Source organism: Amblyomma mixtum, chromosome 6, assembly GCF_055824585.1.
Source record: "Amblyomma mixtum isolate Tamu chromosome 6, ASM5582458v1, whole genome shotgun sequence".
Classification (NCBI taxonomy): domain Eukaryota; kingdom Metazoa; phylum Arthropoda; class Arachnida; order Ixodida; family Ixodidae; genus Amblyomma; species Amblyomma mixtum.
The window spans coordinates 114,763,202-114,776,440 of NC_143017.1; the positions used below are offsets into that span (position 1 = coordinate 114,763,202).

Genomic DNA, 13,239 nt, shown 5'->3' on the forward strand with positions numbered 1-13,239 from the left:
CAATTCAGTATTGTGGTCTTGCTTTTCTCAAAACCTTGTCGCAGTATTACCTAATTCTCATACATTTTCAGAAGCTCGCGGAACGTCCCAGGTGACGACGCTGCCAAGAAGCAGGTACACCCTCGAGGCATCGCGTAAACAACTCCTGTCTTTTTTTTATATTGCTCTGGAATCGTGTGAGTGCGCAAAGCACCTGCCAGTTTCATATGTTGAAACGGAACATTGGGCACAGTGAGATACTCGCAGGGCATGTATAAACAAAAAGAAAAAAAAACGAGGGGAATTTTTTTACTGCTTCTTGGAAATTTCGCCACACAAAACAAGCTCCACGGCGGGCTAATTTCGCTTACCCTGCCGCGTGCGGCCCAAGAGAAAGGGTGTGTCTGACGCACACATCGACTTTGAACCATTGCCAAGTGAATCGTCACAGTAGAGGGCAGGAGCTCTTTGTTAGCTGGCCTAGACGAAAATAAAAATATGACATTCCTTCTTGTGAGTTCTTTGCCACCTAGTATAGCGATCAAGCACGCCTATAACCTTTCAAGTAGAAGCCTGGGTGAAAGGAATTATGTTCCCCCTCTGAAGGGCAGGAGGATCAGTAGACCTGAAACCCGTTCGGTTGGGGAACATGGAGCTAGTCAGAGAGAGAAAAAAGAAATTTAGCAAGGGTACTTTCCCTCTCACCGCCCGGCGTTCGTCTCGCTTCGAAGCTCGCGAATCATCGTGGAAAGGGGAACGCTATAACTCGCCGCGTGAAGTCGGCGCAGTAGCTCATAGCGATTGTTGCCGGTCCGTCACACCATGGCGCCGCCGCAAACAGCTCTGCTGACAGTCGTCTTATTATGCGCCTCGTGGTTGTGTTGGGCGAATGTAAACGAAGTAGCCGACGGCACTGTAGCTTCCCCCGTCGTTCGGATTACTGACGGGCTTGTCGCAGGCCGACGCGAAATCCTCAGCGGTCATGGAGTGGACAGCTTTCTCGGAATACCGTACGCTATGCCCCCCGTAGGGGACCTCCGCTTCGAAAAGCCTCAGCCCCCGAAGCCATGGAATGGCACGTACGACGCCACGAGGAAGCCGAGCCCGTGCATGCAGCTTGACTTTCCCTTCGTGCTCGATACGAAGATCGACAACTCGTTCGCTTCAGAGGACTGCCTCTACATCAACGTCTGGAGGCCCGCGTCGGCGTGCGGTGGCTCCGAGCGGTGCAGGCCTGATCTTCCGGTGCTTGTTTTCATTCACGGCGGCGGATTCCAGTGGGGCGACTCGACGCTTTTCGTCCACGACTTGTCCAACTTCGTATCGCTGTCGAATGTGATTGCAGTTGGCTTCAATTATCGAGTGAGCATCTTCGGTTTTCTAACAGCCGGCACAAAGGAGTTCCCGGGTAATTGGGGCCTCTGGGACCAGCACTTGGCCTTACAGTGGGTGCAGAAAAACATCGGCGCTTTCGGAGGGAACCCAGCCGACGTTACGCTCGGTGGTCAAAGCGCCGGCGCTATATCCGTCGCTCTGCACTCAATATCTCCCCAAGGTAATGACCTCTTCAAGAGGATCTTTCTTCAGAGCGGGTCTACAATGTCTATGATTGTAGGGGAGCCGTACAAAGGCTCAGGAAAGTTCATAGCAGTGGCGGGAGGCGCTGGTTGCTACGACAGTACAAGGAGCCTTGATAACCAGCTCAAAGAGTCTATAGCTTGCCTGAAGAAGGCGGACGCTCGCGAAATATACGATAGGCTTGCGAAAGAACGCATTCAGGATCAAATCTTTCCACCCGTGAACGGCGACGACTATCTCCCGATAGACCCAATGCTCGCGAATGCGGCCGACAAAATATCTGCGAAGGAAGTGTTCCTGGGAACAGTTGCTAATGAGGGCTCCGTGTTTGTGTACAACATCGCCAAACTTACGGATAAAGTTGGCGGAGCCGCGTTTTCTCTGGACGGCGACTACAGGCTCATTGTGACGTTGGGCGTCAGTACGCTGTTCAACTTGCCTATCTCAGCTGCGAGAGTGATTGTCAAGCACTACTTCGGAGACTACACTACGCATCACACCCGGGAAGAAGTTCATTCGATTTTCAGCGACATAATAGGAGACGGTGGGTTCTACTGTCCGATTGTCTTCTTCGCCGACAAGGCATCTTCTCAGGGAATCAAGACGTACAGGTACCTTTACGCGCACAAGTCTTCGTTTAACGTGTGGCCGGACTGGGTAGGCGTCTTCCACGGAGAAGACCTCTTCTTCGCCACGGGTGCGCTGCCGTTCCTCAGGGATGAAAAGAAGCATCGGCCACAGCTTTGGCACACCCTTAAAGAGGAGCTGAATATGACGCATTACACGGGAGAGGAAGAAGGCTTCATGAAGGAGCTAGTCACTACGATTTCGAACTACGTAAAAACAGGGTAAGTGTATTGTTGCTGGAAAATGCAGTTTTTTTTTTGTCGCAGCTGTACACATGTACCGCGTCAGCCGCACCTTACCCGAACGTGCCTTTCTTTAATTAAAAGCGTCTTCACTGGTTAGACGCAATAGATGCTAGACTTTGCCTTGGGTTCTTTTATAGGAATATGTGACTGTCCTTGCTAATAAAAATAATAAACTTAAATGATAATCCTAAGCCGCAACGGCATTCGATAAAAAATTCCTTTAAAAGCATTCATTCGAAGTGCGGAGGTCTTCCCATGGTTCTCCACGTTTTACAAAAATGAGATCTCAGGGCTCTGGGTTGTACTTTGCTGTTATGCGCAACGCCTCTGTAATGCCGAAGAAATGAGTAGATTCTAGGACCTTATTTAGCGCAACATAAAAAAGTGTACTCCTTATAACTCTGACGGTTAGATTCGACAAGTTATCGCCACTTTAATAAAAGAGAGTAGACGGGTTAGTTTCTTATTGCCGCTGTACCTTGCGCTGTTTATTCACCACGCCATTTTAACTTTTGCTTTGCTGTCGCGGTGTGAAGTAGTAAAGCCACATTCCAAGCAATGCAGCACGTTATGTGCCATAAAACTCAACACGACACAGCACAATAATGCAGCAAATTGTGCCAGCTACAAAACGTTGTCCTCGACGCAATATAGCACCTGCACCTGCTAAAACTGGTGCACGCTGATAAGACACTGGAATCTGCTCGGTGGTAAAACGGTGTTATCTACGCAGTTATTCCTTCATGTTTAAGATCGTTCAAAAGAAAACTTACGTTTCTTTTTTGTCTGTGGAATCTAGAGCTAAAAATGTGCTAAATGCCACTTGAAGAAGAGCAGGCACCCTGGAAGCTGGCCCAGATCATAGCTGCCGTTAACAAACTGATGTAAGCGTTGGTAGGTAAAATCAATTAGATCTTCTTGAATGTGCTATCGAATTTGTTCTCAGGAAACCAACCGTGCCGGTGTCGGGCGCCGACTGGCCGCTGTACTCTAAGGACAAACAGCAGTACATCTACCTCCGGCCTCATAACTACACCGTGGGTTTTGAAAAGAGAAATAACTTCTGCGACCTGTGGAGGCCCTTCCTCCTGAGACGGTGAGTGGTACTGGCGGATAAAATACATTGTACGGTTAAAGTTCCGGTACACCGTTACCGGTTCCCCGTGCCCGCTTTCTCCGCTCTCCTTCCGCCGTGTCTGCACATTTTTCACCGCTATCTGTCATAACTTCGTTCCCCAGCATTCGCGTAGCCGTCCCTTTTATGCAGGGTGTTCTACTAGCAACCAAATTTTTTTTTGACCGCAGGGCAAAGACCTTCCATAAAGATCTCTCATTGCCTCTGTGCTGCGACAGCAGCAGCCATTTTCATCAGATTTGCTACGTTATTCCATCTATCTGACTACCTGCTACCCTTAACTACATCTTCCATGCATCCCAGTTTAGTTTAGTTTAGTTTAGCTTAGTTCAGTTTATGAGGGCTTAACGTCCCAAAGCAACTCAAGCGATGAGGCACGCCGTAGTGAAGGGCTCCGGAAATTTTGAAACCTGAAGTTTTTTAACATGCACTGACATAGCACAGAACAAGGGTTTCTAGCATTTCGCCTCCATCGAAATTCGACCGCCGCGGCCGGGATCGAATCCGCGTCTTTCGGTTCAGCAGCCGAGCGCCATAATCACTTAGCCACCGCGGCGGCCTCCCATGCATTCGTGATCAATAGGTTCCCCTTAGTGACTACTCATCATTAGCTCAACGCATTGTGTACTTTACCAATATCCATTACTTGTGCTTAAAAGTCAGGTAGCGTATCATGCGCTCGCATTCTTTTATCCTTGATGCTTTCTTTTTATCTCTCAACGTTGGGCATATATTTCCTTTTTATAATCTTCTCTGAGATGCCTTTTCTCACATACATAACATTTTTTGTCCCAGGTTCGCGCCTTATATGTGAGTACTGGCAAAATACGTCGGTTATTTTTTCCGCAACCATTGAAAACTTCACTTCTTGAGCAGGCAGTCGTGGAATCGGATGGTAGGCTTGCTGTCAGCAGTTTGCATGTGTACGCCGTTATATGCGACAATGCTACCAGTGGTCGATGGCAAAGCTATGACTTGTACAGACGTCCAAATGGAAGTGAACACTCTTACCATAAGATTTAAATTTCTTCGAACGTCTGCACATGCTATATGCGACAATGCTACCAGTGGTCGATGGCAAAGCTATGACTTGTACAGACGTCCAAATGGAAGTGAACACTCTTACCATAAGATTTAAATTTCTTCGAACGCCTGCACATGCTATATGCGACAATGCTACCAGTGGTCGATGGCAAAGCTATGACTTGTACAGACGTCCAAATGGAAGTGAACACTCTTACCATAAGATTTAAATTTCTTCGAACGCCTGCACATGCTATATGCGACAATGCTACCAGTGGTCGATGGCAAAGCTATGACTTGTACAGACGTCCAAATGGAAGTGAGCACTCTTACCATAAGATTTAAATTTCTTCGAACGCCTGCACATGCTATATGCGACAATGCTACCAGTGGTCGATGGCAAAGCTATGACTTGTACAGACGTCCAAATGGAAGTGAACACTCTTACCATAAGATTTAAATTTCTTCGAACGTGCACATGCTATATGCGACAATGCTACCAGTGGTCGATGGCAAAGCTATGACTTGTACAGACGTCCAAATGGAAGTGAACACTCTTACCATAAGATTTAAATTTCTTCGAACGCCTGCACATGCTATATGCGACAATGCTACCAGTGGTCGATGGCAAAGCTATGACTTGTACAGACGTCCAAATGGAAGTGAACACTCTTACCATAAGATTTAAATTTCTTCGAACGCCTGCACATGCTATATGCGACAATGCTACCAGTGGTCGATGGCAAAGCTATGACTTGTACAGACGTCCAAATGGAAGTGAACACTCTTACCATAAGATTTAAATTTCTTCGAACGCCTGCACATGCTATATGCGACAATGCTACCAGTGGTCGATGGCAAAGCTATGACTTGCCCCGCCACGGTGGCTCAGTGGTTATGGTGTTCGGCTGCTGACCCGAAAGACGCGCGTTCGATCCCGGCCGCGGCGGCTGAATTTCGATGAAGGCGAAATTCTAGAGGCCCGTGTACTGTGCGATGTCAGTGCATGTTAAAGAACCCCAGGTGATCGAAATTTCCGGAGCCCTTCACTACGGCGTCTCTCATAGCCTAAGTTGCTTTGGGACGTTAAACCCCAATAAACCAAACCAAACCAAACCAAACCAAAGCTATGACTTGTACAGACGTCCAAATGGAAGTGAACACTCTTACCATAAGATTTAAATTTCTTCGAACGCCTGCACATGCACGTGCTGCCTCAAAAGTGTACAGTGTCTAAGGCGCCGCCAGATAATAAGGAGAAATAGGTTGGAAGCAGACACTTTTTCGTTTGATATTTCGTTCACGCATAACTAACTGGATTGCCTCCTCGACACCCTATGCAGGCCTCTTTCGCCTATCACGCGTCTGATCTAAGGAAAAAAAAACCGGAACGATGTTTTGCGGAAAGCAGCTTTCCAAGACGTGAATAACAAGCGCTCATGGTTTCATGGCAGTAGTTACGACGCCCTCATCGGGGCAACGCAATAATTATGGAGAGCACGTTCATCCAGCGCGGACAACTTGGCACTGTGACCAATGGGCTTTCCCCTATAAATATTCCATCCTCAAAAGAAGGCGCCGTCACTTTTATTTTCCCTCATTACTTCATTAGTGGTGTGATCAACACTTTGCGTTCGTGCATCATTCATGAGCATGGAAGAGAAAAACAACTTGATGAAATCGCTTAAGGCAAGAGCAAGGTGTATTGGAGTTCCAAAAGCTGAACGGCAAAAAACTGTCCAAGGCAAACAAAATGCGCATTAAGAACTGAATAGTTATTTCTGCACTGCACATAAAAGGTTACGAACTCCTTAGCACTAACGTAAAAAATGAAGGAGTGTCGGGGACAAATCAAACACGAAGAATCGAACATGAAAGTAAAAAACAATAAAATGATGACTGGAAAATAATAAAAACGGCGCTCGTTGTATCTTTTGAGGACCAACCGGTCATCGTATTTTAAAACTGATCCTTACCACACAAGTATTTTATCTCCCCTAAATGGAATCTCCTCAATCTTTTGTTTACGTTCGAACTGTCCTGCTTCTCTTTCATTTCATTCTGGGAGTGCAATCATAAAATAGAGTAAGTTCTGAAGTAGTAATATACGCCTCAACTGGCACTTGTCTGCAGAACCAGAAACTGGTGCTTTGCTGCGATGAAAACGATAACAGCGTTTCCACAAAAAATTTTCCATTTTATACTTGTCTATCTCGACACATTTAGAATGGGTCGCGTCGGCGTGACCAAGTGTTATGCTGCCTACCCGACAGCAGTGGCCTTAATAGCACCAATGTGGTTGGCAGCCGGCGTCGTGAGGCGGGAAACCACGGAAAACATTGTGTAACAAATAACGATTAGGTATGAAGGAGTAATTGTCGCGTGCATTAGGTTGGGAGCTGTCGGCTGAATCCTGGATGCCTGCCGCGTGAGCGAAATTCTCTCTGTTTATGTGAATGGCGACAGCCATACGACCAAGTTCTGAGACCCATTACCGTGCGCTGGCGGTGGGGCGTACATCAGACAGAGCGGCACATATCCCACAACCATCTAGCGTATTGGTTTGGTTTCTATAGGTTTAACGTCCCAAAGCGACTCAGGCTACGAGAGACGCCGTAGTGAAGGGCTCTGGAAATTTCGACCATCGGGGTTCTTAAGCGTGCACTGACATCGCACAATACACGGGCCTCTAGAATTCCGCCTCCATCGAAATTCTACCGCTATTAATATGGCGAAGAAAGGTACTTTATAAAACCGTAAAAGAAGGTTAAAGCAGAAATGCGCTTCGGCCACAATTTCTTTAGATCAGTAACATAAAAACAAATACAATAGCAGACCTCGAAACTCAGCTGCTGTTGTGCTGATTATTGTGCCTTAATTAGTAATACCTACAGTAGCTCACTAATACTCTGTGTTCTTTACGTAAATGGCTTTGCTTGTAAAGTGATAGCTGCCTCGTAGTGAACTAAACTAGACTGGGAGCCGCACTGTTCTTTACACGTATACAGATTAGCACGAGGGCATTGCCTCTTGTTTCGTGCCAGTTTTCTCAACATTCGTCCTTTAATTACCGACCCTGGTTGGATGTTGGCGAAGAGAGTAGAGTAGCCCTGGTACCACAGACCTGTACTGAACATCATCCATTCTTTTCCTTGTGGGCCTCTCTTGTAGGCGTTCACGATTTCCAAGATGCTGTGTATTATATTTCCAGCGCGGCGTGCCTTTGTGGATATAGGAACCTTGGATCTATTCCACACGCGCTCCATTGTTCTCAGTACGGACCATCTAAGAAGGCATTTATTTTTCCCAGCTATAGTCGTATGTTCTACGTTCCACTTTCTTACTGAACAGGGTGACTAAGCAAACCAGGCATGAAGTGAAAGCAATGTTGTGACTTCAGTCGTGACTTTTATATGTTTATATATATGTTTATATGCTAGCTCATGTGTGAGCCTGCAGCGGAAGTTTAATATGTTTTGCTTTTTCAATGCAAAGGAGAAAGCTAGGCTTGCAAAATGCTGGCAGATGAGGAAAGCTGGTAGATGAGATCCGTCTTGTCTCTACTTTGTTCATTCATAATTGTTCCGCAATTCAATGTCTGCTGCATAGGAAGTAGGAAAACCCAAAGAAATGCTTGGGAAACGAAAAAAAATATATGATCCACACCCGGTCGTGGACCTTATTTACATATTTTGTTCTTATTCTTTACTCTCACAGCCCTCCCGTCACGACGGCGTCAGGAAACAAGGAACAAACAACGCCGTCCAGGAAAATTCCTGCTGCCGATGTGCTACCACCACTGCGTACAAACGAAGTCGGCAGCAATTACATCTCACATGCGTCTGCCAGCGTGCGCTCCTCTTGGCTAGGCGTTGTTCTGGCCATTTTTGCACTCTCAGCTGTACGTTAGGAACCGTCATTCCTTTAATTCAAGCCCTGTAGGAAGCCTGCGGCCATGTTCACACCGCCTAATTTCACGCCCGAAAGGCTTTAGCGATCTCTCACATCTAACATGCCACCACGCAGGCGAAACCTCAGCGACACTTCGCCGGATCGATTCTGGGATCCTCTGAGCTGCAGGCGTTTCGATGATAAAGAATTTTTCATGCTCTGGTGCAGAATGCACCAGTGATCTAGAGCTGAGATTTCTGTACAACTCAACGTCAGTAGAAGGCGAATGAAACCCTTCGTATCCATCGTAAGGGGTGCCAAACAGAGGGCTCTGTCTTGTTAGTGAACGCGGTTGTCATATCTCGTTTGTGTCTGTGTATCCCCGGTTGATTTAACAAGAGGAGGAAGCGGATCAGTACGTCGAAGAAACAGTCAATTTCTCCAAGAAACAGTCTCTCTGTTCAAGCAATTGGCTAAGTCACTTTAATCCCTCAATAGCCCGGAATATTACCGCAGAAAATATTTACGTTCACAGCGAAAAATGTTAGGCGTTACTAGGCATTTTATCTTCACTACTGATGGTCGTCAATATCAAGAAATCAATTTATAAAGTCCAAGCTTGCAGTCATAGAACCATAAGATTGATGTCGAGAATTATATGCGGCCTGCTTGTGGTTATTCACATTTAGAAAATGTGCCAATTAGTGTGTACCTCGTTAGAAGTTGAACATGGTTAATCTGGGCTAAAGCTGAGCGCTTTAGATTTTCATACCAGGTGTCTAGCGTGCGGAAGTGCAGGAAGTGCTGAATGTATCTGCGTATGCGGCGATATATCTGTACGAAGCTTCTGGACATGTCTTTGAAGCGCTGCTTACAATTCTAGTCCTTTTTTGGCGTTGTCAATAAAGTACCAAGCTTTCACAGACATGATATTCTTCCTGTCACTGTTCTTTCAGCCCAGATAATCACCGACGCTTTTAGAATACCGGATAAACTGAAGTTGGTTTGTATCAAGAAAACCCCGCGTTGAAATGAAAAAAAAAAACCAGAATACTATCACCGGCATCGATTAGGGAGAAACTACCCATTCGAACCCACATGAGCACAGCCATGCAATAACAAGAGAAAGCTTTGCCCAGCTGGAGGCTAATTAGTAGTTTTTCCCACATTGAAATCCACGCCACCTTAGTGGTTCCCCCAAATGCATCGAAGTAGTGAAAACGGAGCTTTTGTAAGCTATAAAATATTAAAAAACGAAATACAGGTATCGCTACCATCGGACATTTTCTCGTGATATCTGCGATAATGTTAAAACCGATTCTACGCGGATTTCTGAGTCTGGGCTGCACTGCCGTTCAATTCCAAATGGTGATCACGGAGTCCTCTTGGCTGTTGAAGAACGAATTTTTTTCTGAGTAGTGCGAAGAAAAAAAAAATTTAGTTTTAAATTCAATTCTCTCCCCAATAAATGCATATTGTGGGGCCGAACGAACATCAACATACTCACGAAGTGCCGAACAATTCATTTTTACTGAGGACATAACTTTAATGCAGTTGTGGTAAATGTCCATGTTGTCACAAATCCATGCAGCTTCTGACGTAGAAAAGTTCTAACAAGTTTTTTGTGTGGAAGCTGAAGGCTGCGAAGCATCGCATGTCACGTTGAGTGAACAGGGTATTGGAAGGAATTCCTAGAAAAAGAAATCGTTTACTGATTGAACTTGCATCACAGCGACGTGAATCGGTTGAGATGCGATGAGCCCAAAGGAGTGGGTAAATCTGTTTTGGCGCTGGCTCTAGCAACGCTCCGGGTGGCAATTGATTTCATCGGAAACAAATCTGTAGCTGAAGAGGAAATATTTTTCTCTCCCCTGTGATTAAAGCTCAACTCATGACTTTCGCGATGACATGGAATACTGTAGGTTTGCTCTGCATAATTTTACAGCGAGAGCGGTTCCTAGTTGCCAATACGTCTACCTGCTCTAAATCACGTGACAACCCCCTGTGCGTTCCTGGCGAAACTTTTCGTCTTTTTTAAAAGGAGGTAAGCGTGACAGGTTTCGTCTACGACCCACTGCTCCGGCCAAGCCAACGATGCAAACCTATTTTAAAATGTCCATAAAGCTACTGGTGAAGAAATCTGCAATAAGAAGTACTTGAAGCTGGGCTTGTTGGTGCGTATTCGTGAAAAACATGAGAGCGCAAAACGGCAACACAGGACGAGTAAGCAGCGCTCGTCCTGTTCCCTTACTCGTCCGTGTTGCCGTTTTGCCCTTCATGTCTTTCACAAATCTGCGATAGTATGGTTGTTAGATGCCAATAACGCCATTTTTTTTTGTTTTAACTCAACCACCGCGGATGCTGTCACACCCTGTATGTAGCACGGTCTAGCACTATTCTCTAAAACGGTAGCCATGCCGCCAAGCAGTTAACCACCATGCCAAACTGGAACGCAAAATTACAACCTAGTGCACAGTTTGTACACGTGAGCATAGACAAAAGGTAAAATTGCGCTAGTGACCTGCAGATGTATGCAACATAGGAAACTATATAGACAGAACACACATGTCCTAGTTTTCAACCTCGCATAATACATATAACTATTTAGATGAAAGAGCACGAATTCGCCAGCACTCCAGCTAGCTCCTGGTAGTCTCTTGGTTTGGTTCCAGCAAACTGTGCCAGATTTTTTTTTCAACCCTTCATGCAAGTTTCCTGGAAGTGAGGGCAGCCTGATTTCCATGGAGTGGATCTTCGGTTTCCGCGTGAGCGCATAAAATAGGTAACCGCATCGACGGTCTTATCGCTCACGTTCGGTGTAGGAGCACACGTCCCAAAGGAGTGCATGAGCGGGCCAATAGAGTGCTGTTAGAGTGCCAAAAAGGAAAAAAAAGAAACGGATAAAACTCGAATTCTACGTGTTCCCAAGGCACTGATGCGAGGTTACGGGCTAGGCAAGCTGAATTTGGCTCTAGAGCCAACCTAGCATTCCAATGCAGCATAGATATTACAGTCGAGCCCGGATGCATCGAACTCGTAGGGGATCGCGAAATAGTTGGATATACTTAATTCGCTATATAAAAATGGCAATATATTAGCTTAGCTGTAATTTGCACCCATGCTGTTGACACGACAAGATACATCTTGCAGTGGCATGCCGCCCACCGGCGTGGGAGCGCTCCGCTCAGTAGGCGTTGCTAGGCCTAACCTGCTTCTTATCAAAGGCGCGGCGGACAGTGCTTTGAAGCTACTGTTCATCACACTGCGTCCAATAATGTTACCAGTATGCTGGAAATATATTTCTATAGTTAAAGTTAGAGTGCAGTTGGTTTCCGCAACGCATTCGGCTGCGAAGCACGCCAGGGAAGAAATGCCGCTAGGCTCTAGACTCAGTTTCATACATAGCCTGCAATGGTGCCCAGGCTGGGGAGCGTTAGAACGCTCTCTTTGCCACCAGAAATTTAGTGCGCAAGGCTGTTGACAGCAATAAATTTGCACATGCTGTGAACACAAACATAAAAATTAGGATTTAGTTATTGTTATCAAGTTTATGTATGTTTACTGCTGCAATATTGAAAGTCACTTTAAGTATCCGTCTTAATTCGTGTTAGGTTTTACAGCGTCCGGATAGCCGATAATAAGAAGGACACTTTGGCAACTAAACTGTTGAGAGCCGAAAGCCGAGGACACTATGCCGTGACGACTTCTGTAGGATGGGACGTCACACCGTTCCCGTGGCTTTATCGATGCCCAAATTATACATCTTTCGGGGATCTTAAGAGCTAATTATGCTAAATTACACATTTTTCCACTTAATTTGACACAAATTCGACGTTTTTCAGACCATTCTGTGATGATTTTCACTATGCCGTGAAGACTTCCGATGGATGTGACGTCACACCATTCCCGTGGCTATATCGACGTCCGCGCTATTTCGACTTTTTTACCTATAATTAATTAACTAATTAATCTACAGTCATCAAACTTGGCTCATTTTTTCGTCCTTTATCTGAAGCAACCATTGGTTTTCTATCTTTTTAGTACCCGAGTTAAATGCGTGTGACACGCTTTGTTAACGGACGAAAGAATGAGCCATTAAAGGCTGTCGCCTTAAAATGGAGTCTCCCGCTTCAACCGGAGGCACATTGCCTGCTCGCTGGTTTTCAAAGATGTGTTCTGCGAAGATTTGAAGGCAGTGCAAGCAACTTATCATCAACTTCTGGGAAGTGACAACGGCATGCTTCCCTGCGAAGACAGACCGCGAAATTCTTAGCATTGTGATTGCTGATACGAATGTGTACGCGCACAATGTCGCAAAGTACAAAATGAAATGTTTCTCCGAACGACTGACCTCACCGAAGAAACGGACTCGCATAGTGACGCTGTCAAGCTCGCGTTCGGTCAAGCACGACAGCTCTATGTTACACGCTGTTCGTTTGAAGGTGCATCGCAGGTAATATGAAAAAGAAATACCAAAGTTTCATAAAATTTTAAAGGGGTTAAAGGTGCAGTGAAGAGGAATCTGAACTCGTATTTTTGCCGCGGGAACTCGGTCTACACGTTCCGAGAATTCTTAGAAACTTCGTCTTATTGCCCTGTGTGACCGATTTCCCTAATTAAATCGGATTAACGTCCGGTTCCCGCCTTTATTTTTTGAATTCTCCCCGTACGGTGGGCGGAGTCGACCAACGCGTGGAGTGCCTTTCAGCCAGCTCCGTGGAGGCTTTGCTTTCGCTTTATTTTGTTTTTTAGGTTTCCGTG

General features: G+C 45.8%; 1 protein-coding gene across 1 annotated transcript; it reads left to right on the forward strand.

Moving 5' to 3' along the window:
- The first annotated feature begins 668 nt into the window (after nt 1–668).
- Nucleotides 669–9,405, forward strand: LOC149340109 (acetylcholinesterase-1-like). The gene is made up of 3 exons (XM_089548865.1): nt 669–2,405; nt 3,376–3,525; nt 8,305–9,405. The coding sequence occupies exons 1-3, from the start codon at nt 802–804 to the stop codon at nt 8,495–8,497; spliced, it is 1,947 nt and encodes a 648-aa protein (XP_089404991.1). The 5' UTR covers nt 669–801; the 3' UTR covers nt 8,498–9,405.
- Nucleotides 9,406–13,239: the final 3,834 nt, after the last annotated feature.

Coding starts and splice junctions, on each gene's coding strand:
- LOC149340109 (XM_089548865.1), top strand. CDS start 802: ATGGCGCCGCCGCAAACAGCTCTGCTGACAGTCGTCTTATTATGCGCC. Junction 2,406..3,375: donor TCGAACTACGTAAAAACAGG/GTAAGTGTATTG, acceptor ATTTGTTCTCAG/GAAACCAACCGTGCCGGTGT. Junction 3,526..8,304: donor AGGCCCTTCCTCCTGAGACG/GTGAGTGGTACT, acceptor TTACTCTCACAG/CCCTCCCGTCACGACGGCGT.